The following is a 22,582-nucleotide window of genomic DNA, read 5'->3' as shown; positions in this document are numbered from 1 at the left end:
GATCCATCCCTCCAGGGCACACCCCGAGTGACCCACCTCCTCCAGCTACACCCTACCTACCTACAGCTACCACCCGGTCAGTTTATTCAAACTAGGATGGACTGATTAGGTTACAATTCTTGTAATCCAATCTCTTCTCCTCTGAATGTTCTTACATCAACACAGGAGCTTTTGGGTGGCCACCTGCATATTCAAACCATAACACAGAGTGTCAAGGTGAGAAATCTATTTTACTTCCTCTGACTGATTTATAATGCCTGTCTCTATTCTCCTTCTTAGTTCCTCATCTCTTTCAAGCAAGTCATGTAAAGAGCTTTGTTCCTCTGGAAGGCACCATGTGTTTTGGGCTTTTTGCATCTCCCTTTTCCAAAATAAGGAACACATAATAGTGTATGGAGTCTACAGTAGAGTCAAAGTGAATGCTATCAGTTCATAATCTATTTCCTTGTACATTACTTTGGTTTTTTTAAGGCTGCCAGTTTCTTGGAGCCAAACATTGTACTGCCTTAGGTAGTTAATAATACAACTTTTATTATTCCATTCTAACAATGATACTGAAACCAATATTATTACTGATCACATTTTACAGAGAAGAAAACTGAGACACAAAAAAAGCAACTTTACTCCCATAAAACAGCTTAGGTAGCATAACTTGGATACCAGTTAAGGTCCTTAATGCTAAGGCCTATGATTTTTCAGTTCAACATGCCGCCTTATAAGGAAAAAGGAACACACTCAGGATAAGTTTCCCCTATCTCCGTCATCCAACCGCACAATACCTAGGGTGTTTCAAGGATGCTTATGCACTACCAGAATACCCAGAACATTAAAGAAATGTCTGGGGAGAAATACCATATTTTTTACTCTTGACATTCCCAAGCTTGGTTATTCCTAAGTATGGAATTACTAATGCACCATAAAAATTTATTTAATTCTATCCCTGTTTTGTTGCTTCTTCTGGCACCTCCACTTTGCAAGAGAACAACTGTTACAACTGAAACTGTCATGTATGTTTTGGCAGCTTACCAGAAAAGAATCAAGGATGGCATGGGTTTTTACTCCTTTCAGCATTTATCAGAAAGGTGCTAATATAGGGGCATGAAATTGGAAACTATAATCAGCAAATGAAGGTACTGGAGGGATGAGAGACACTTTGGAAGTTGAAAGAATTCAAAGATAGTCCACCAAAGACTAAATCCTAATTGAGTCCTTCAATTTTTAGGAATTCACAGAACAACATGGTATCCAGTCCATTGAGGAGAGGGGAGTTCATATTGTACAGGACAGATTATAACTAATGAAGGAGAAAGCAATAGAGAGAGAAATGACACTAAAAATTCAAGTAAAAGAAGAAAGAGAAGGCTGTGATATAGCCCAGTGGTAGAGCACTTGCCTAGCATGCATTAATTCCTGGGTTTGATTTCCAGCACTGCAAAAACAAAAACCAAAACCAAACAAACAAATAAATAAAAGAAGAAGAAAAAGAAAAAGAACAATTTTGTCATAAACTTGATTGAAGGGATCAATGTTTAAGGGTAGTTAGTACTAACTACCAGGGTTAAGACAAAGATTTCTACTCTCATTAGTATTATTTAGCATTTTCCTAGGTGTTCTTGCCAGGACAATCAGGAGAGGAAAAGAAACAAAAAGCATCCAGAGTGGAGAGGAAGAAGGTAAACTTTCTCTATTCTCAAGTAATATGAGTTTCTATTTAAACAATCTTAAGGAATACACCAAAAATTTATTAGAATTAATAAAAGAGTTTAGTAAGGTAAACAATTTGAATTTCTATTCACTAAAAAAAGCAATCTGGAAATAAAATTAAGAAAATAATTCTGTTAATTAGCCTGATTTAATCACTTTATGATGTACACCTGATTTATAACATCACGTGGTACTCCATAAATAAATGAAATTATTATTTGTCATTAAAAATAAAAAAATTAAAATCCAATAAAATGTTTAGGAATAGATTTAACCAAAGACATGGAAATGTGTTCTGAAAACTGCAAAATATCATTAAAAGGAACTAAACACGGCTTAAATAAATGGAAAGTTATCTCATGTTCATGGATTGGAAAACTTAAATCAGAAAATAGCAATACTCTTCAAACTAAGGTACAGATTGACCACTAGCAAAATATCAGCTGGATTTTATGCAGAAATTGACAAGATTAACAAAAAAATCCACATGTAAAACCAAAGGACCCAAAATAGCAAAAGAATTTTGAAAAAGAAGGATCACTCACACTTTCCAATTTCAGCACTTACAAAACTATGGTACTGGCATAGGGATATAGATGGACATCATTGAAATAGAACCAAGAGTGAGATAATAAACCTCTGTATTTATTAGTAATTGGTTTTCAACAAGGATACCAACACTATTCAATGAGGGTAAATAATAGACTTTTTAATAAATGAAAATGTATTTCCACATAAAAATATACACAAAGATATTAGTAGCAATACTATTTATAATAGCCAAAATGTGGGAAAACCCAAGTATGTTTAAATGAAGTGTGTTATAGTTACACCACAGAATTTTTAAATTTTTTGTGTCAGGGATTGAACTTGGGTGTGCTTCACCACTGAGTCATGTCCCCAGTCCTTTTTATTTTTTATTTTGTGACAAGGTCTTACTAAGTTGCTTAAGGTCTCACTATATTGCTGAGGCTGGGTTTGAATTTGTGATCCTCCTGCTCCATGCTTCTGAGTCACTGGGATTACAGGCATGTGCCACTGTGCCCAGCTATACATAGAATATTATTCATTCATGAAAAGAAATAGACACACATGCTACAATATGGATTAATTTTGAAAACTTTACACTAAGTGAAAAAAGATATACAAAATACATTGTATGATTTCATTTAAATGAAATGTCCAGAATAGGTAAATCCATATTGATAGTGTTTGCCAGAGGATGGGGGCAGAGGGGAATGGGGACTGACTGCTAATTGATAAGGGGTTTTGTTTTGTGTTGATGAAAATGTTCTGGAATTGGATAGTGGTGATGGTTGCACATCCTTGGAAATATACTAAATATCACTGATTCATACTTTAAGAGGGTGAATTTCATGGTATGTGAAATATATATCAATAAATCTATTATTTTTAATAAGTAGAATTATAATTATAAGAATTATAATAATAAGAATTAAAAGTGGGCTAAATGTTCAGGTTCCCATAGCCCAACTAGTAGGACCAGTGGCTTGATTCCAATTTCTTCAACCACTGCCCCAAATATTTCATCATTCCTTCTCCTGTGGCAGAATTATTTTATTTACCAGTCAGCCCTATCTTGTGTCAAGAACACTGAACATTCCAGCATCCAAACTTGTCACATCTTCTGTACAACAATGCCCTCATATAATGTTTGTACAGAGAACCAATCCTTCCCAAACACAGGTGAGACAAAACTTAGAACAGTCTGATGCAATAGAAAGAAAGGGAAGTATTAGAGCATAAATTCTGTGCGAGAGGGTGGTCTGTTGTTCCCAAATCCTTTCCTATAACTGACAATACTCAAGAAAACTTAGACATCTCTCCTCCTACTCCCTTCCATCATGATAGTTTGGGGAAATGTTTTGAAGTGTTCCAATGAGAGGCTAATCTATGAAAATTCATAATTGTAAATCTAAGCCATACTCAGATTTGGCAAACCAGAAAATGATCGAGTGTTATATCTGTCACCTATTCTAATATTTAATAGCCTTTGCCATTAGGAACCATCTGGGTTCCTTATGCTTCATGTACAATAAATTACCTCTTCTTATATCCTCAGTGGAGATTGGTAAGAGATACTGTGGATTTATATTTGGAAAATAGTGCTAGAACAACGAAACATTAATAGTAATTAGGATTTATTCAGAAGACGATAGATCATTAGTCTCCAAGTATTTTAAATCCCCATTTAAATAAAGTTATCCAAAACTTGTCAATGAACTCTGAGCAAAAATGCATAAACAGTGTAGAAAACACTTAAATAAGTGGAATTTATAGTCAATTCTTACAAGTTAGCAAAGCCAGATAAGTCTGGCGAAACCACCACCTTCTGTAAGCTAACAGCATGAGAGAGTCAGGTATATACCACTACCAAGAAGAGGTCCCTCCAAGAGGTAAAGCACTTCAGAAAAACAGATTTCCCATGAATCATCACTGCCATTCTGCCCAGTCCACCTTACCTAACTGAAATTGATTGGAGACATTCCCACATGTTTGCATTATCTCCGGGCTATTCCATCCTAAAGGATATAATGCACAGCCTGAGCTTATCAGGAGTCCTGGAAAGAAAAACATAAAAACAGGTACAAAAAATACAACAGGTTTTCTGTTACCCCATTATCCCCCTGAATGAGCTCAGCTCAAATTCTGCCTCCCCATTCAGAGCTTCCCCTTCTCCTTTTACTCTAAATTCCTCTGATACTGCCAACTCAAAAGGATTTATTTGCCATATCATAGATGGTAGAGTGCAGTAGACGTTTCAGGAGACATCTCCTAAAGGAAGGGTAGTATTGGAAATTGAGACAGTTCAATACATATTTTGCAGTTAATACTATTGATAAATAACTTATAAGTCTTCTCCAACCTGTTCTAAGTTGGTCTGGTTTAAAGAAAATAGCAATGTAAAGATCACTACTATTTCCTAAAATCAAACCTTTTTTAAGTGTCATTTATGACCCTACTAGCTATAAGTGGGTCATAATTTTTGTCACACAGAATTAGCAGTCAAAACTGAGATCTGGGGCTGGGGACGTGGCTCAAGCGGTAGCGGCTCGCCTGGCATGCGTGCGGCCCGGGTTGGATCCTCAGCACCACATACCAACAAAGATGTTGTGTCTGCCGAGAACTAAAAAATTAATATAAAAAAAATGAGATCTATGAAGAGCGTACACACTGAAAAGATTTTTGTCTGTTGATCAGGGCAAAACACTCCCTCTTCCTCAAAAAATAATATCAGCTTCAAGTCAAGCATCCCTCCATTATTTGGCTTCTAGTACCTTCTATCATGCCCCTTGCTTTTACTCCCCTTTGATTTAGGCCATTTAGAAACTACAGAGAAACTCTGTGGTATCTTAGTGGAAATCTTATTCTTCTAACCAGAGACACAAATCTGGGTCTCCTTGGCAACACTGTCTTCTAAGGGCAACTGCCTTACCCATAGCTCTTTTTTTTTTTTGCCTACATTTTCACATTTTAGAATCTATCACACTATTCTGCCTTTAGCCACAGAAAATTGGGTCAAGAATGTGCACCTGATGAAAAAATACAACCAAATTCATTGGGTGGTCAGTAATGGGTGAAATTATAGTCTGGCATGAAGAGGGGAGCTGGACCACATTCTTATTTCTGAAAATTTTAACTGAGAAACAGGGATGGTGAGCTAATAAACAGATAGTGGCAAAAGAAACACCAAGAGGTAGAATCATATAAGCCAAAGCCAGATTCAATTCAAAGTTATGGGTGAAAATCAGTTTTGGGTCAGCTGAGAAAATTGATGGGTAGAGGGGGAGACTAAAATAGAAAAGTGACATGAACTAAACACACCATGGGAAAATTTTCTTATTGTCCATGAAAAGAGAAAAGAAAAGCCCTTATTGATGGGTTTCCAATGTTTATTTCCTTGTTATAATAAACTCCCTTTTCATTGAGGCAAATCAAGGAGTCTCTACTATTTGCAACCAAGAGGGTCTAATTGTAAGACCAATATACTGGGTGCCATACCAAAACACACAACAGGGATACCTGCCATTAATGTGGATGCAGAATTGCCACAGTTCAGGCACTTGGTGGATGATGCCTGAATAGCATTCTTATAGGTTCCACAGCTTTGGTGATCAGTGGCACAATGAAAGGCAGGCTGTTCCATGGACTGTTGGCTTCACTTTGCACCTCTTTCTAAACTGAGGTAGATTCCATCTACATGCTAAGAAGCTCAGAAGCCCTCTTTGCCTCAGGATGTGTTCTTTAGGAAGAAGATCTCAAAGTACTCTCCAAGTTAGTGTGCACATGGCAAGAAGTTTTTCTCACTACTTAGTGAAGCCATGGGAGAAGAGGAGGACCTTAAAATATAAGTGAGGAGGGCTTAAATAGGGAAATGGAGAGAACTAAATGATAGTGAGGAAGGTTTTAGAACTGCAAAGAATGACCAATGAAGGTTTAAAATTCCCTTCAGTGGAAAACTTAAAATTAGTAAGCTTTCTTGCCTGTCTCATAGCTTTACAGGAAATGAAACTGGTGGCTCAAAGATTTTTCTAGGCTTTGGAATTTGTCCAGCAGCAGTAAAACAATACCCCCATTTTTCACCACAGATAAACTAAAATTCTATGCTATGAGGAGGCAGTCCAGAGTATGCACAATGGGTTAAGACAAAACTGCAAAAGAAACTAAGCCATTTCCTGCACAGTGTCTACCCTTTGTGGGAAGAGTAAATAAAGACTGAGCTTTCCCACAGAGACTAGGAGAAAAGAACACAAGTTTATGAAAGAACATCAGCTCTACTTTCCAACCTCCACTTTCAGATCCCCAGGACTGGCAAGAACTCTGACTTCTCAAGCAGCAACTACTGTTGGCCAAGTGCCTTTCTTGGCACAGCAGGGGGGAACCTTCCTCCCTCTTTAGTACTTTTGCTCCTCAGGCATCATCATGCAGAGATCAGGTCAGAAATTAACCCCTCCCTGAAACATTCCCTCATCATCCCCAATGCCCTAGCTGATATATTCTCTTCATCATGGTTCCCATAACACCCTATGCTTAGCCTACTGACTAAAATACCCTGTAATGTATATTCTTCATATTGGCTTGTAATCTGTTTTCCTCATTAGAGTGTGTATCCCTTGAAGGCAAGAGCCATATTTATCTTTGATTCTATATCCTTGGCACCTGGTACATATTATGTGCTCAATGAATATATTTGTTTCAGAATATTCAGCTTCCTGGGGCTCGGGCTGGGGCTCAGTGGTAGTGCACTTGCCTGTCATGTGTGAGGCACTGGGTTCGATTCTCAACACCACATATAAATAAATAAAACAAAGGTCTATCAACAACTACAAAACTATTTTTAAAAAAAAAAAAAAAAAGAATATTCAGCTTCCTTAACCTACATTCCCCAAGGGGCAAGCCATCTGAAGAGACTTCCATAGTGTTTAAAAGATCATCCTAGATATCTGATATAGTCATAAAAGCTTAGAGAGGAAAGAAACTTTGTAATGACCTACTTTACTCCCTCCCTATTACAGATCTACAGAGGTAGATGCTGAGGCCCTGAGAGGGAATGTGATTTACCCAAGATCATATAGTGAGTTACTGGCAACACTTTTTCTCACTGATCAGAGAGATTATCAGCCTTTAAAGGCTCCATTTTTTATTGATGGTTGTCCAGTAATGACTACCTTTGGGCAAAATTCTCTCTTAACACGAGGCATTTTGCAGGTATTAGATCCAAAAAGACAGCAAAGCATGATGGTTTAGGAGAATAGGTTCTGGAGTCAGCCTAGACCTAAGTTTAAATTCCTGCTCTGCCACCTAAGGGCTGTGTGATTTCAGATATGTTACTTGATCTCTCTGTACCTTAGTTACCTCATTTTTAATGGAAACAATATTAGTACTGGATCTTACATAGCTGTTCCAACAATCAATGAGATTAGTGCACATAAAGTGACTGCTATATAGAAAATACTCAACAAAGATTTATTATTATTCAACAGCTGCCTCTCCCTGAGGCTCCTTTCCCAGTTTCTGCCTATATTCCCTGTGCTAATTTGTTCTTCACTTCTCTGTCTTCATAACAGATTTTAAAAAGCCAAAAGCTGAGCAGGGCTCAGTTCAAAAGATGTCTCATTGAAGTAATTTTCCTGCAATTTTGTGGAGCTACCTGGCCAAAGACCAGAACTCTCTGTCAGGCATCCTGCCCCAGTGTGTATAGCTCCCCACTCTGCCCAATCTGCCCTCACTCCACCCCCATCCCCTCATCCTGCCTTTTAGACAAGTGAGCACATTGGATTGTAAACATACTTCATGGGGATATGTGACTTGTAACTGACAGCTGAATCCATTACATTTGATCATAGCTGGAAAATGATGCCTTGGGGGACACATTAAAAATAAAAATGAACTCACAGGATAATTCATCCTCAATTATGTTTGTCCCCAACAGTTCTTCTCATCAATTTGGGGTTGTGAAAATGTGCTGCTACTATCAACAGGGAAGTCATTTGCCAGTACCAGGTTCTGCCACCTTCTGGAACAGTAGGGACAAACTTGGACTTCAAATACAGGTATTTAATTTAGTAACTATGGCCCAGTAATATGCATTTTAAAAGTACTCTGCGGGTCCTGCCACCCCACCCCCCTCCAGCCGGTTCGGAGCAACGCGGAGCAGGGACACAATCCCGCCGGTCACGGCTGCGGCTGATCTGGGCCCTGCAGGGCTGAGTCTGCGAACTGCCTCTGGTGGTTCAGCATTAGGATCCACACTCCTACCACCCCACCCCCCTCCAGCCGGTCTGGAGCAACGCGGAGCAGGGACACAATCCCGCCAGCCACGGAGGCGGCTGGACTGGGCCCCGCAGGCCTGAGTCTGTGAACGGCCTCTAGCGGTTTGGCGCTAGGACTTTGGCAGCGCTTAGGGCTGAGTTTTAGCTTTGAGACAGAGGAGAGAAGCGGTCCAGTTTGGTTCCAGACACTGGTCGGACCACAGAGGAGGACAGCAGCCGCCATTTCAAAGAGATGATGTAATCATCCCCATGTTCTACTGATCACAGCTCATTCAATTACGGAAGAGGTGATTTCAGGCTAGTAAATTTCAAAAACACAACAGTTGCAGCAAGCAGAAAGAAGCGCGTGCAGTATGAAAAGACAAGGAAAGAAAGGATCACAAGCAATGCAGGTCAACTCAACTTTAGAAGAGGTAATAGCTGCAACAGATGGAATATCAGATAAAGAGTTCAGGATATATATGCTTCAGATGATCTGGAGTCTCAAGGAAGACATGAGACAGCAAAATCAGACAATGAAAGATCACATTGACAAACAAATCCAGGAAGTAAAAGATCAATTTCAGAGGGAGATAGAGGTAATAAAAAACAAACAAATAGAAATACTAGAAATGCAGGAAACAATAAACCAACTTAAAAACTCAATTGAGAATACTACCAGCAGAGTGGATCACTTAGAAGATAGAACATCAGACAATGAAGACAGAGTATTTCAACTTGAAAAGAACATAGATAGCTCAGCAAGTCTACTAAGAAACCATGAGCAGAACATTCAAGAGCTATGGGATAATATCAAAAGACCAAACTTAAGAGTCATTGGGATACAGGAAGGCACAGAGCTCCAAACCAAAGGATTAAGCAATCTATTCAGTGAAATAATACAAGAAAACTTCCCAGACATGAAGAATGTGACAGAATCCCAAATCCTAGAAGCCTACAGGACGCCGATGGTGCAAAATCATAAGAGATCCACACCTAGACACATTATAATGAAGATGTCCAACATACAGAATGAGGAGAGAATTTTAAAAGCTGCAAGAGAAAGAAAGCAGATTACATTTAGGGGTAAACCAATCAGGATAACAGCTGATCTCTCAACACAGACTCTGAAAGCTAGAAGATCCTGGAATAACATATTTCAAACACTGAAAGAAAATGGGTTCCAACCAAGAATCGTGTATCTGGCGAAAATAAGCTTCAGGATAGAAGATGAATTTAAAACCTTCCATGATAAACAAAAGTTAAAAGAATTCGCAGCTAGAAAACCATCTCTTCAAAAAATCCTTGGCAAAACATTACAGGAAGAAGAAATGGAAAATAACATTGAAAACCAACAATGGGAGGTAGGACAGTAAAGGGGGGAAAGTAGTCAAAGAGGATAACAAATCAGGTTTAGTAACATCAATAAACAAATATGGCTGGAAGAACAAATCATATCTCAATAATAACCTTAAATGTTAATGGCTTAAACTCACCAATTAAGAGACACAGGCTAGTAGAATGGATCACAAAACAAGACCCAACAATATGCTGCCTACAGGAGACGCATCTGATAGGAAAAGATATTCATAGACTGAAGGTGAAAGGGTGGGAAAAATCATACCACTCATATGGACTGCGGAAACAAGCAGGAGTGTCCATACTCATATCTAATAAAATAGATTTCAAGCCAAAGTTAATCAAAAGGGATAAAGAAGGACACTTCATACTGCTCAAGGGAACCATACACCAACAAGACATAACAATCATAAATATATATGCCCCAAACAACGGTGCTGCTATGTTCATCAAGCAAACGCTTCTCAAGTTCAAGAGTCTAATAGACCACCATACAATAATCATGGGAGACTTTAATACACCTCTCTCACCACTGGACAGATCTTCCAAACAAAAGTTAAATAAGGAAACTATAGAACTCAATAACATAATTAATAACCTAGACTTAATTGACATATATAGACTATACCACCCAACATCAAGTAATTACACTTTTTTCTCAGCAGCACATGGAACCTTCTCAAAAATAGACCATATATTATGTCACAGGGCAACTCTTAGACAATATAAAGGGGTAGAGATAATACCATGCATCTTATCTGATCATAATGGAATGAAACTGAAAATCAATGATAAAAGAAGGAAGGAAAAATCAAGCATCACCTGGAGAATGAACAATAGGTTGCTTAATGATCAATGGGTTCTAGAAGACATTAAGGAGGAAATTAAAAAATTCCTAGAGTCAAATGAAAACACAGACACAACATATCGGAATCTATGGGACACATTGAAAGCAGTTCTAAGAGGAAAATTCATTGCTTGGAGTTCATTCCTCAAAAAAAGAAAAAACCAACAAATAAATGATCTCATACTTCATCTCAAAATCCTAGAAAAAGAAGAGCAAAACAACAGCAAAAGAAGTAGAAGGCAAGAAATAATTAAAATCAGAGCTGAAATTAATGAAATTGAAACAAAAGAAACAATTGAAAAAATCGACAAAACTAAAAGTTGGTTTTTTGAAAAAATAAATAAAATTGACAGACCCTTAGCCATGCTAACGAAGAGAAGAAGAGAGAGAACCCAAATTACTAGTATACGGGATGAAAAAGGCAATATCACAACAGACACTTCAGAAATACAGATGATAATCAGAAATTATTTTGAATCCTTATACTCCAATAAAATAGAAGATAGTGAAGGCATAGATAAATTCCTGAAGTCTTATGATCTGCCCAGATTGAGTCAGGAGGACATAGACAACCTAAACAGACCAATAACAATAGAGGAAATAGAAGAAACCATCAAAAGACTACCAACTAAGAAAAGCCCAGGACCGGATGGGTATACAGCAGAGTTTTACAAAACCTTTAAAGAGGAACTAACACCAATACTTTTCAAGCTATTTCAGGAAATAGAAAAAGAGGGAGAACTTCCAAATTCGTTCTACGAGGCCAACATCACCCTGATTCCGAAACCAGACAAAGACACTTCAAAGAAAGAAAACTACAGACCAATATCTCTAATGAACCTTGATGCAAAAATCCTCAATAAAATTCTGGCGAATCGGATTCAAATACATATCAAAAAAATTATACACCATGATCAAGTAGGATTCATCCCTGGTATGCAAGGTTGGTTCAATATACGGAAATCAATAAATGTTATCCACCACATCAATAGACTTAAAAATAAGAACCATATGATCATCTCGATAGATGCAGAAAAGGCTTTCGACAAAGTACAGCATCCCTTTATGTTCAAAACTCTAGAAAAATTAGGGATAACTGGATCATACCTCAACATTGTAAAAGCAATCTATGATAAGCCACAGGCCAGCATCATTCTGAATGGAGAAAAATTGAAGGCATTCCCTCTAAGATCTGGTACAAGACAGGGATGCCCTCTCTCACCACTTCTGTTCAACATAGTCCTCGAAACACTGGCCAGAGCAATTAGGCAGACGAAAGAAATTAAAGGCATAAAAATAGGAAAAGAAGAACTTAAATTATCACTATTTGCAGATGATATGATTCTATACCTAGCAGACCCAAAAGGGTCTACAAAGAAGCTATTAGAGCTAATAAATGAATTCAGCAAAGTGGCAGGATATAAGATCAACACCCATAAATCAAAGGCATTCCTGTATATCAGCGACAAATCCTCTGAAACGGAAATGAGGACAACTACTCCATTCACAATATCCCCCCAAAAAATAAAATACTTGGGAATCAACCTAACAAAAGAGGTGAAAGATTTATACAATGAAAATTACAGAACCCTAAAGAAAGACATAGAAGAAGACCTTAGAAGATGGAAAAATATACCCTGCTCATGGATAGGCAGAACTAACATCATCAAAATGGCGATATTACCAAAAGTCCTATATAAGTTCAATGCAATGCCAATCAAAATCCCAACAGCATATCTTGTAGAAATCGATAAAAGAATCATGAAATTCATATGGAATAATAAAAGACCCAGAATAGCAAAAACAATACTAAGCAGGAAGTGTGAATCAGGCGGTATAGCGATACCAGACTTCAAACTATACTACAGAGCAATAGTAACAAAAACAGCATGGTACTGGTACCAAAACAGGCGGGTGGACCAATGGTACAGAATAGAGGACACAGTAACCAATCCACAAAACTACAACTATCTTATTTTTGATAAAGGGGCTAAAAGCATGCAATGGAGGAAGGATAGCATCTTCAACAAATGGTGCTGGGAAAACTGGAAATCCATTTGCACCAAAATGAATCTGAATCCCTATCTCTCGCCGTGCACAAAAGTTAACTCAAAATGGATCAAGGAGCTTGATATTAAATCAGAGACATGGCATCTGATAGAAGAAAAAGTTGGTTATGATCTACACGCTGTGGGATCGGGCTCCAAATTCCTCAATAGGACACCCATAGCGCTAGAGTTAACAACTAGAATCAACAAATGGGACTTACTCAAACTAAAAAGTTTTTTCTCAGCAAAAGAAACAATAAGAGAGATAAACAGGGAGCCTACATCCTGGGAACAAATCTTTACTCCACACACTTCAGATAGAGCCCTAATAACCAGAATATACAAAGAACTCAAAAAAATAGACAATAAGATAACAAATAACCCAATCAATAAATGGGCCAAGGACCTGAACAGACACTTCTCAGAGGAGGACATACAATCAATCAATAAGTACATGAAAAAATGCTCACCATCGCTAGCAGTCAGAGAAATGCAAATCAAAACTACCCTAAGATACCATCTCACTCCAGTAAGACTGGCAGCCATTAGGAAGTCAAACAACAATAAGTGCTGGAGAGGATGCGGGGAAAAGGGCACTCTTGTTCATTGCTGGTGGGACTGCAAATTGGTGCAGCCAATTTGGAAAGCAGTATGGAGATTTCTTGGAAAGCTGGGAATGGAACCACCATTTGACCCAGCTATTCCCCTTCTCGGTCTATTCCCTAAAGCCCTAACAAGAGCATGCTACAGGGACACTGCTACATTGATGTTCATAGCAGCTCAATTCACGATAGCAAGACTGTGGAACCAGCCTAGATGCCCTTCAATAGATGAATGGATAAAAAAAATGTGGCATTTATATACTATGGAGTATTACTCTGCATTAAAAAATGACAAAATCATAGAATTTGGAGGGAAATGGATGGCATTAGAGCAGATTATGCTAAGTGAAGCTAGTCAATCTTTAAAAAACAAATACCAAATGACTCCTTTGATATAAGGGGAGTAAACAAGGACAGGGTAGGGACGAAGAGCTTGAGAAGAAGATTTACATTAAACAGGGTTGAGAGGTGGGAGGGAAAGGGAGTGAGAAGGGAAATTGCATGGAAATGGAAGGCGATCCTCAGGGTTATACAAAATGTCATATAAGAGGAAAGGAGGGGCAAGACAAGATAATACAAATGGAAGAAATGATTTACAGTAGAAGGGGTAGAGAGAGAAAAGGGGAGGGGAGGGGAGGGGAGGGGGGATAGTAGAGAATAGGACAGACAGCAGAATACATCAGACACTAGAAAGGCAATATGTCAATCAATGGAAGGGTAACTGATGTGATACAGCAATTTGTATACGGGGTAAAAGCGGGAGTTCATAATCCACGTGAATCAACCGTGTAATATGATGTATTAAGAACTATGTAATGTTATGAACGACCAATAAAAAAAAAAAAAAAAAGTACTCTGCTGGGAGGTTGGGGTTGTGGCTCAGCGGTAGAGTGCTTGCCTAGAATGTGTGGGGCCCTGGGTTCGATCCTCAGCACCACATATAAAGAAAATAAAGGTATTGTGTCCAATTACAACAGAAAAATAAATATTTTTTTAAAAAAAGTACTCTATGATACAGATGTATCTAGTCCTGGTAACAACACTTGAGAAAAGCAGCAGTAAAAATGTTAAGAACAGGAATTCTGGTGGCAGAGAACACCAGTTTAAATCCAGTTCTGCCACATATGAGCTGCAGTTTTGGCTCACTCTTCTCTTACATGTCATTACTCATGCCCAATTTTATTGCCCCTCCAACCGTAACAGTTTGAGAAGTCTGTCCCAAGTGCATATTCTCAGCTAGGCATTTTTTCTATTCTTATCTGCTTCTCAGAAAGGTTAAAAAAAGCTCTATAGAGTGTGCTACAAACTTCTTTTCCTACTGTACAGGCACAGATATCTAATGGGCTGCCATCTTGTTTCCATTTCTCACCTGCTCTCCTCTGTAAGAATCACCTATCACAAAATGTACCAGATGTCCTTCTCAAATATGGTGGCTATAGTTTGAACTCTCTGCCCTGACCAAACAGAGACTTGAGTTGGACACTTACTTAGCTTCACCCTTGCAACAACTTTAATACTAATATATACCCTCAGGTATAAAATCTCAGACAGAACTGAGAGGCCTCTCTCCAGATATCCCAGCTGCCCTCAACCTTCCCTCTGCTCCCAGAATGATTATTTTCTCATATCCTAATAGTTGTATAACCCTGTCCCAAGTGCACATTCTCAATCAGATCCATATCTCCGGACAGTACTAGCTTCCTTGCTGAGTATTACCAGCCCCCTTTGTCCTGCTCCCCATTCACAAGTACAACTGTTGAGTGAACAGCCATTTTGTTACACTCTCCTTCTATCTCCACATTCCCTATTCTGCATGGCTGCCAATTCTCCTTTCCAAACATTTTCATTAGGTAGTTTGAATTTACTACTCTGAACAGAAGCCTAGTGTGGATTAATTTCTTATTAATTTTCTCAGTTTATAGCACTTATAGCAACTTCAATATAAATAAATATAACTCTGGAAAATTTACAACCTGCCCTCTAACTGTATCTCAGCTTTCCCTTCCCAGGAAACTCCCCCACTCACCTCTCCTATTCATTTGATTCCATATTCCCTCTCAGAGAGTTCACACCTACTAGAGATGTCAAAAGTGAATCAACGGAGGCTTCACAGAGTGACTGCATGGAACCTGGCCTTTGAGAGTTTGGTAACTATTAATAGGCAGAGATGTAAGAAAAGAGAATTCCGGAAAGAAGCAACACCATAAACAAAATTGAACAAAGTTTCTTAAATTTTAGTGTGTACTAAAATCATGTTGGGAAATGATAAATAAGAAATATGAGACAGTAAGTTACCTTTGCTATGGGGACCAGGGAATGTAATGAGAGTATTAAAAGGCTTCAACTTTATTGGTAATATTCTACTTTTTAAGCTAAGCAAATGTATACATCTGAATTATTTCATAATATATTTTCAAAATCAAATCAGGATGTGTAAAATGTAGATTGGCAGGCCTCTAGCCTATGCCAAAACACTAAGGAATCTGCACTGGCTCTACAGGTAATTCTTATACAAGTGGTTCAAGAACCACTCCAAAAATCACTGAGATAGGAGTTCTTCCTCAAAGGAAAGAAGAAAAATCAAGAGCACCAGTGCATAAAGCTTAAAACAGAGAGTCAGAAGCTCAGGACAATATTTTCTGCTCTGTTCCAATTTGCTATGTAAGTCTTCCTCAAATGTCATTTCTAAAACAGAAAGCCACTTGCTCAGTATAGTAAGGATAAATGACATAAATACCTGGTAAAATTTTGGAAAACTTTCTAGGAAACACATGGTTTCCAAAGAGGATTTTTTTTTTTTTGTATTAGGGATTGAACCCATGGGTGCTTAACCACTGAGGCACATCCCCAGCCCATTTTTATATTTTATTTAGAGACAGAGTCTTGCTGAGTTGTTTAGGCCCTTGTTAAGTTTCTGAGGCTGGCTTGGAACCTGTGATTCTCCTGCCCCCAGCCTCCTGAGCCACTAGAATTACAGGCAAGTGCCACCATCCTGATGAGGATAAATTTTAAAATTAACAAATAATAAATGGGTGCAAAGTTATTATTTAGAGGAATAAGTTCTGGCATTCTGTTGCATAGCAGGGTGAATATACTTAACAATGAGTATAATAACTATAACCATTGTATATTTCAAAACAGCTAGAAAAGCGGATTTTGAATGCTCCCTTCACAAAAAAAATGATAAATGTTTGAGGTTATATACATGCTAATTAGCCTTATTTCATAATTACACAATTTATACATGTGTTAAAACATTATAGTTTTTAGAAAGATGGCAACGTTTTGAAAATCAAGTTTTCAGTGATTTGTTTCCAGTGGCAACTTTCTTTCAGCCTGTAGCATGTAGCATTAGGATCTTAGATACAGAAATCACCCCTCTCTGTCTGGGTATGTAACATACTGTCCCCTTAACAAACAAAAAATATCCAGGGTAGTGATCTGCCTTTGGGTTGGGGAAAGGAAACACAGCACATATACCAGAGTCACTGGGGACATTTTTCCAAACATGCAGCCTTCCACCTGTTGCTGTGTATATAAGAATGGGAAATTAGGGAGTTCACATTCTTTTAAGCACTCTTGATGATTTTGATACATTCTCTGCTCTAGAAAGATTCTTGGCCTCCCTCCAGTAACCCAATCCAAGATCTTACACTTTTTTTCCTGCCAAGAAGTTCCTTGTATTTACTTCTCACCTATTCCTTCTTGATTTAACTCTCACTGAAGATAGAGGATAATTCACAAGCATCATGCATATGCATACACAGGGGAATGTGAATAATGACCGTGTTCTCAGGGACCAGGGGAACCAGCTGGTTGAAAAACTCAGCATCCCCAGTGTTGAAATAATCTCCTGGCCAGATGTTTCCTTCACCGGTCAGAGCAGGGCACAAAGGTCCCAGTGGAAGGCTCTCTGGACCCTAAGCTTGTTCAGCTGGATCAGCTGCAGGTGGAGCAAATGGGACCCAAGGGCCCCATCAGGTCACCTTGCTGAGTATGACTCAAGCCAGCAGCCCTTTATTTCTTCCTGTCTCTCCCACTTCCCACCACTCATCTCTGTGGGCAGCCGCCAGACCCGGGAACAAGAGTCAGGCAGGGGGAGGAGGTAGTTCTTAATGGATACTCCAGTTCTTCAGTGGTTTGGGGTCTGGCAGAGATGATTCAGACCTGCAACAAATTGGCTCCTCCCCTGATGTATTTCGGTTAATGCACTAGCTGCCGAGAAGCAGCCAGGCCCAGAGCAACAAAATCAATTCCCCTCATCTGAACAACAAGCATAAACTTAACCCCCAGAGCTCTTTCTCTTGTGTCTTTTATCCATGGAGTTTCAAATGCTGTCCAGGTTTGACTTCCTGCCACTGGCAAAACCCATCTCTGAAAATTAGATCCAAGATCTGTGAAGAGCAATAGGTAATGGTCATGTGCCAAGGAGATCCTAGAAAATATGGTACATCCAAGCAGTCTTCACCATTCCCTCACATTTGGTATAACCTTGACAGCCACCAGTCTTTTAAAAAGAGGCAGGATGGCTGTTAACATTGGCCAGTGTTTCAGATAGGGTAGCTATAGAAGTCTAGCAATCCTGCCCAATATTATTCCCTTGCCTGAGATAAACCTGGTAGCCTAGCCTTGTTTTTGACCCTTTGTAGGACTACTGTCAAGTGATACTTTAATCTTGAATGTAAAAGACACTCATCAAAATGTGAACACCATGACCAAGTTCCTACACATGAGGGTTTTGGGAAATATAGAATGGCAGAATCATTTGACATGGAAATGGAATTCATATTTTGACTTCTTCTGTATGACACCTGCCCCTCAGTCAAACCTCTGTCCCACTTATCCTCTAGGAATGTCCAAGTCCCTGCTTCAATAATTCCCCTTGAGTTTCTAGACCTAGGAGGTAAGATCAATTAAAATGCATCATATGGAGAACTATGAGGGTTCTTCCATGAAAGTTTCAGTCAAGTCCCCAAGAGAAAGTAAGCTATTAATGCTTGGAGTCTGATGAAGGCTGTTGTTACTGCTCTTCTGATTCCTGCCCTTAGACCCTCCTCCTTCTCTTTTGAGAACTGGAAACTCTCAAAAAGGCAAGCAGGACTAAGTTGTCACTCTCTTGTCAGAAGACAAGAAAGCTCAGGGGGTTAATAGCTCTACACAGAAGCCTGGAAAAATAAAAAAGTATATGAACTAACCCAGATCTCACATGTCCTGTGTATCCCAACATACAGTAAATATTTCTTTAGCAGCGCATTCATCCTTTCTATAGTTAACTGAACACCTGCTCTGTGCCAGGCACTGAGCTGGGCCCTGGGGCTATAAATTTGATGGGAAGGATTCTATCTCTCCTGTCAGTCAAGTGTCAATTACTAAAATAATGTTTCCATAGAAGTGCTCAATTAACAATAACACACCCAAGAATATAGGTGAAAGGTGATACCAATTCAGTTCCCAAAGTGGCACTCCATGTGGTACCCAGGGAGTTCCCCAAGGGAAATAAAATCATTGTCTTATATCAGTATTAGCATCTGATGGTTTGGTACCATGGTTTTTAAGGAAAAGAAAGGAACTATTCTAATTAAACTTTTCAGTGTGGCTAGAAAACCCATCAGTGACTAAAATGTAGGAAAATTCAGAGATGAGGGTAGCTAAAACGGTAACTCAGATTTTAGATTTTTACAATGAGAGTATGTTCAAAGAAAGAACCAGAAAGCATCCCCTCAAGTGGTGCAACAAGAAAAATCTGGGGCTTTACATATGCAGGCCAGGAAACCATGGTATCTTAGTCCAGGGTTTCTCAGTCTTGGCACTATCAGCATTTGGGACTGGATGCTTTTTAGTTGTTGAGGTATAGAGGTGTCTTCCTCTTGATAATTATAGGATGGTGAGCAGTTCCTTTGCTTTACCCACTTATGTCAAGAGCTACCTTCCCAAATTTCAATAACCAAGAATATCTCCAACCTAGGCTCTAGGGTGCACACCTATAATTACAATGACTTCAGGAGGATGAGGCAAGAGGATTCTAAGTTTGAGGCCAACCTCAGCAACTTAGTGAAGCCCTGAATCAATAAAACATAAAATAGGGCTGGGAATGTGGCTCGGTAGTTAAGGGTCCCTGAGTTCAATCACTGGTACAAAAAAAAAAGTCTCCAGGCCTAACCAACCAGATGTCCTCTTGTGGGAGAGGGGATGCAAATCTATCCTCAGGTGAGAATCAGTGCCTAAGCTCATCACTACCATCTCATTGAAGGCCAATTAACTGAATGACATGATTGGAGAAAGGAAACAAAATTCAGATATGAACTGAATTTTCAAGGGGATAAATTTGAGGGGAATGAAGCACAGGAAAAGTCACATCATTTGCCCATAAGAGCCATACAGCACTGTGGTAAAAGAAATAGAGGTGAAATCCAACTTTCATGACTCTAGTCATCCATACTGTTGTGCTTATACAGATGATAGTGTTGATGAATTAAATAATGATTCTAAAACCCTGAAATAACAATGAATTTATCAGTGGACTTTTCCTAGTGCCCCATCTAGGCTTAAAAATAGCACAAATATGCACACATATATTTATCTATCTAATTTAGGATTTCTTCTCAAATGGTCTAAATTAACTGCCTCCCATTGTCTTCCTTCAGTCCGCCATTATGGCATTTTGCTCTTTCCTAGCCCATCCAGACTCCCAGTGTCTCAGGTTATTTGCACTAAAATTAAGAGGAAAGTGAATAAGTGAAAAGACATTGTAGGGTGGATCAAGGCCATGAGAAACCTGAGTAGAATTAGTGAATGGCCGTCCAACAAGGATAAAGGAGTCACATACATTTTGTCTGGCACTTAGCATTTAACTAATTAGAGATGTATTTCTTTAATGAGGACTGTTAGTAATTAGTACCTATGTGTATGTATTTATCAGATCACTGTCCTCCGAGATAACTACCAGAAAGCAGTGTTCTTCGGGATCAAGTTCATATTGGAACAAGAACACTAGAGCATGTGTTGCTGTCAATGGAAGACAGAAGTGAATAATATTCTCTTTATAATTTTTTTTTGCATTGAGAATAATTCTATTTCAGTGAATTTAACTATGCCAATCAGTGAAGTCCATAATGAAATGGGATTTTTGCTTTGCTTTTTTGTTTTTGTTTTTGTTTGTTTGGTAAGTAGTTTAGTTATAGATGGACACAATACCTTTATTTTATTTAGGTTTTGTTTTTGTGGTGCTGAGAATTGAACACAGTGCCTTACACCTGTTAGGAGAGTGCTATAAAACTGAGCTACAACCCCAGTCCATTGTTATTATTTTTGTTTTTGTTTGACACATAATAATTATATACATTTATGGGGTACAGTGTAATAATTTGATACATGTATACAATATATAATGATCAAATCAGAGAATTTAGCATTTCCATCTCTTTAAACATTTCTTTATGTTGAGGGCCTTCAAACTCTTCTCTTCAAGTTCTATATAAGATATACAATAAATTGTAGACTATAGTCACCCTACGATGATATAGAACACTAGAACTTATTCCTCCTAACTAACTATATTTTAACTTATCTTACCTCCATCTATTTCACTTCCTCTTCCCCCTCTTGGCCTCTAGGGACCACTATTGTACTCTCTTTTACTTTGAGATCAACTTCTGGATAATATTCTTAAATGGATACCCTGCAGGTGCAAAAATAAAGGCCATGCAACAAATATCAATTCTGCCTACTAGCCAATTTTTCTGTGAATAAAACCCTGATGTATGTTGCACTTTAGGAATTCCTAGACTACATATTTCAAAAAAGTCACCATTCATAACTTAGAGTTAGATAAAGTGGAAGAGATGTGGGTGGATTTTCGCATAAGGCCATAATCCCCACATTCCCCATCCTAAGGCTCTCCTACTTACTCAACCCCATGGACACAGTCTTACCTCCTACAAACTGTGCTGCTCCCATGCAACGTCCCATCATTCTGGAGATGAGTTCCTCCATGCAGCAGCCCAAGACAGCAGCCAGTGCCACCAGGAGCAGCAGAGCACAGCCAGCACCTGTTACCACTGTGCACATCTGCCAGGCCAGACTTGGTATGGCACTGAAGCTGGCATAGCGCCCACATTCTTCAACCATAATCAGACTGTGCCCCTCTCCCCGTACAGGGTAGTTGCATCTCCGGAATGTGCTGAATGACACTGGCTTCCCCAACTGGGATCCAAAGAGCCAGTAAGGCAGGAAGTAACTAGTAGAACTGGCCAGAGCAGTAACAAGGGACAGGAAAGCCCAGAGGGTCCCAACCAAGGTCAAGCTGCTCCTCATGGTCTCAGGTTTCTCTGCAGGGATGGGAAGAACAGTTGGGTCACAGTACCAAATGGAAAAGTTAGCATGTAGGTTCCACAGGCTGAATTTTTCATCTAAACGACCAGTCCTGGGGTTCATTTATGTGCCACTTGGCCCTTGCTTCTGCATGAGATTAGCCTCTCAAAGACAATTTGGGTCCTTTTGGGATCCTGCTTTCCATCTTTCTTTCCTTCTGCTTGGTTCAGAGTTCTGTAGTCACTATCCTGCAGTGGAATAATCATAGAACTGAATTAGTCACTGCTCTGCCAACCCAATGTAGCCAGATCCATCATCTTATAACTTGTGGCATACTGCTTAGACCTAGTGGTAGGAAGAGAATCTGTAGGAAGACAAAACTGCCTCAAGAGTCTCTGGGAATTCCAGCTGAACAGCTTTGCAGATCTGCAGGCTTGGAAACAGGCAATATCTTGAGAGTGAGGAACAAAGTTGTTTTCAGAAAGTGAAGAAGGAAGATGAATCACAGACCTGTCCCTTATGGATGGGCAGGAGAGCTCACCATGGAGCTATGAGATGTATCAATTTGACTTAGATAGGATGTCTAACAGTGTGTTACTGTAGGCTTTTCAGTGGGATACATCAGCCAAGTTGAAATGGATAGAATAAAATGATAGAAGCCCAGTCTTGTACTCTATTCCAGTCACTGGGAGACTACCATTCAGTCACTTTTCAGACAACCAAAATGGAAGGCAACATTCCAACCAGTGGTGTTTAACTCTAGACTGGCTACAAATAAAAGCCTCCTCATTATTTGCTAGCTATAGTGAAGAAAGTTTCTCATGTCTCTCAAACAGATCATAATTATGCATTCCCTGCCTTGTAGCAGACATACATAGTTGTAAGGACCTTTCAAGGTCCCTTTCTGAACAAGTCATCTCAGCTTCAAGATGCTGAGAG

The 22,582-nt window shown here is 39.0% G+C and overlaps 1 protein-coding gene across 1 annotated transcript in view; it reads right to left on the bottom strand.

The window, feature by feature from the left end:
* Lhfpl1 (LHFPL tetraspan subfamily member 1) overlaps positions 1 to 21,646 on the bottom strand; it is a 44,478-nt gene extending 22,832 nt beyond the window's left edge. The window contains exons 1-2 of the mRNA XM_026396803.2: positions 21,265 to 21,646; positions 4,188 to 4,286 (exon numbers count right to left, since the gene is read on the bottom strand). Of these exons, the coding sequence (XP_026252588.2) occupies positions 4,188 to 4,286; positions 21,265 to 21,646 (481 nt within the window). The remainder of the gene's footprint in view (positions 1 to 4,187; positions 4,287 to 21,264) is intronic.
* Positions 21,647 to 22,582: the final 936 nt, after the last annotated feature.

The sequence above is a fragment of the Urocitellus parryii genome, chromosome X, assembly GCF_045843805.1.
Source record: "Urocitellus parryii isolate mUroPar1 chromosome X, mUroPar1.hap1, whole genome shotgun sequence".
Taxonomy (NCBI): domain Eukaryota; kingdom Metazoa; phylum Chordata; class Mammalia; order Rodentia; family Sciuridae; genus Urocitellus; species Urocitellus parryii.
This window is presented reverse-complemented; position numbering and strand designations above follow the sequence as displayed.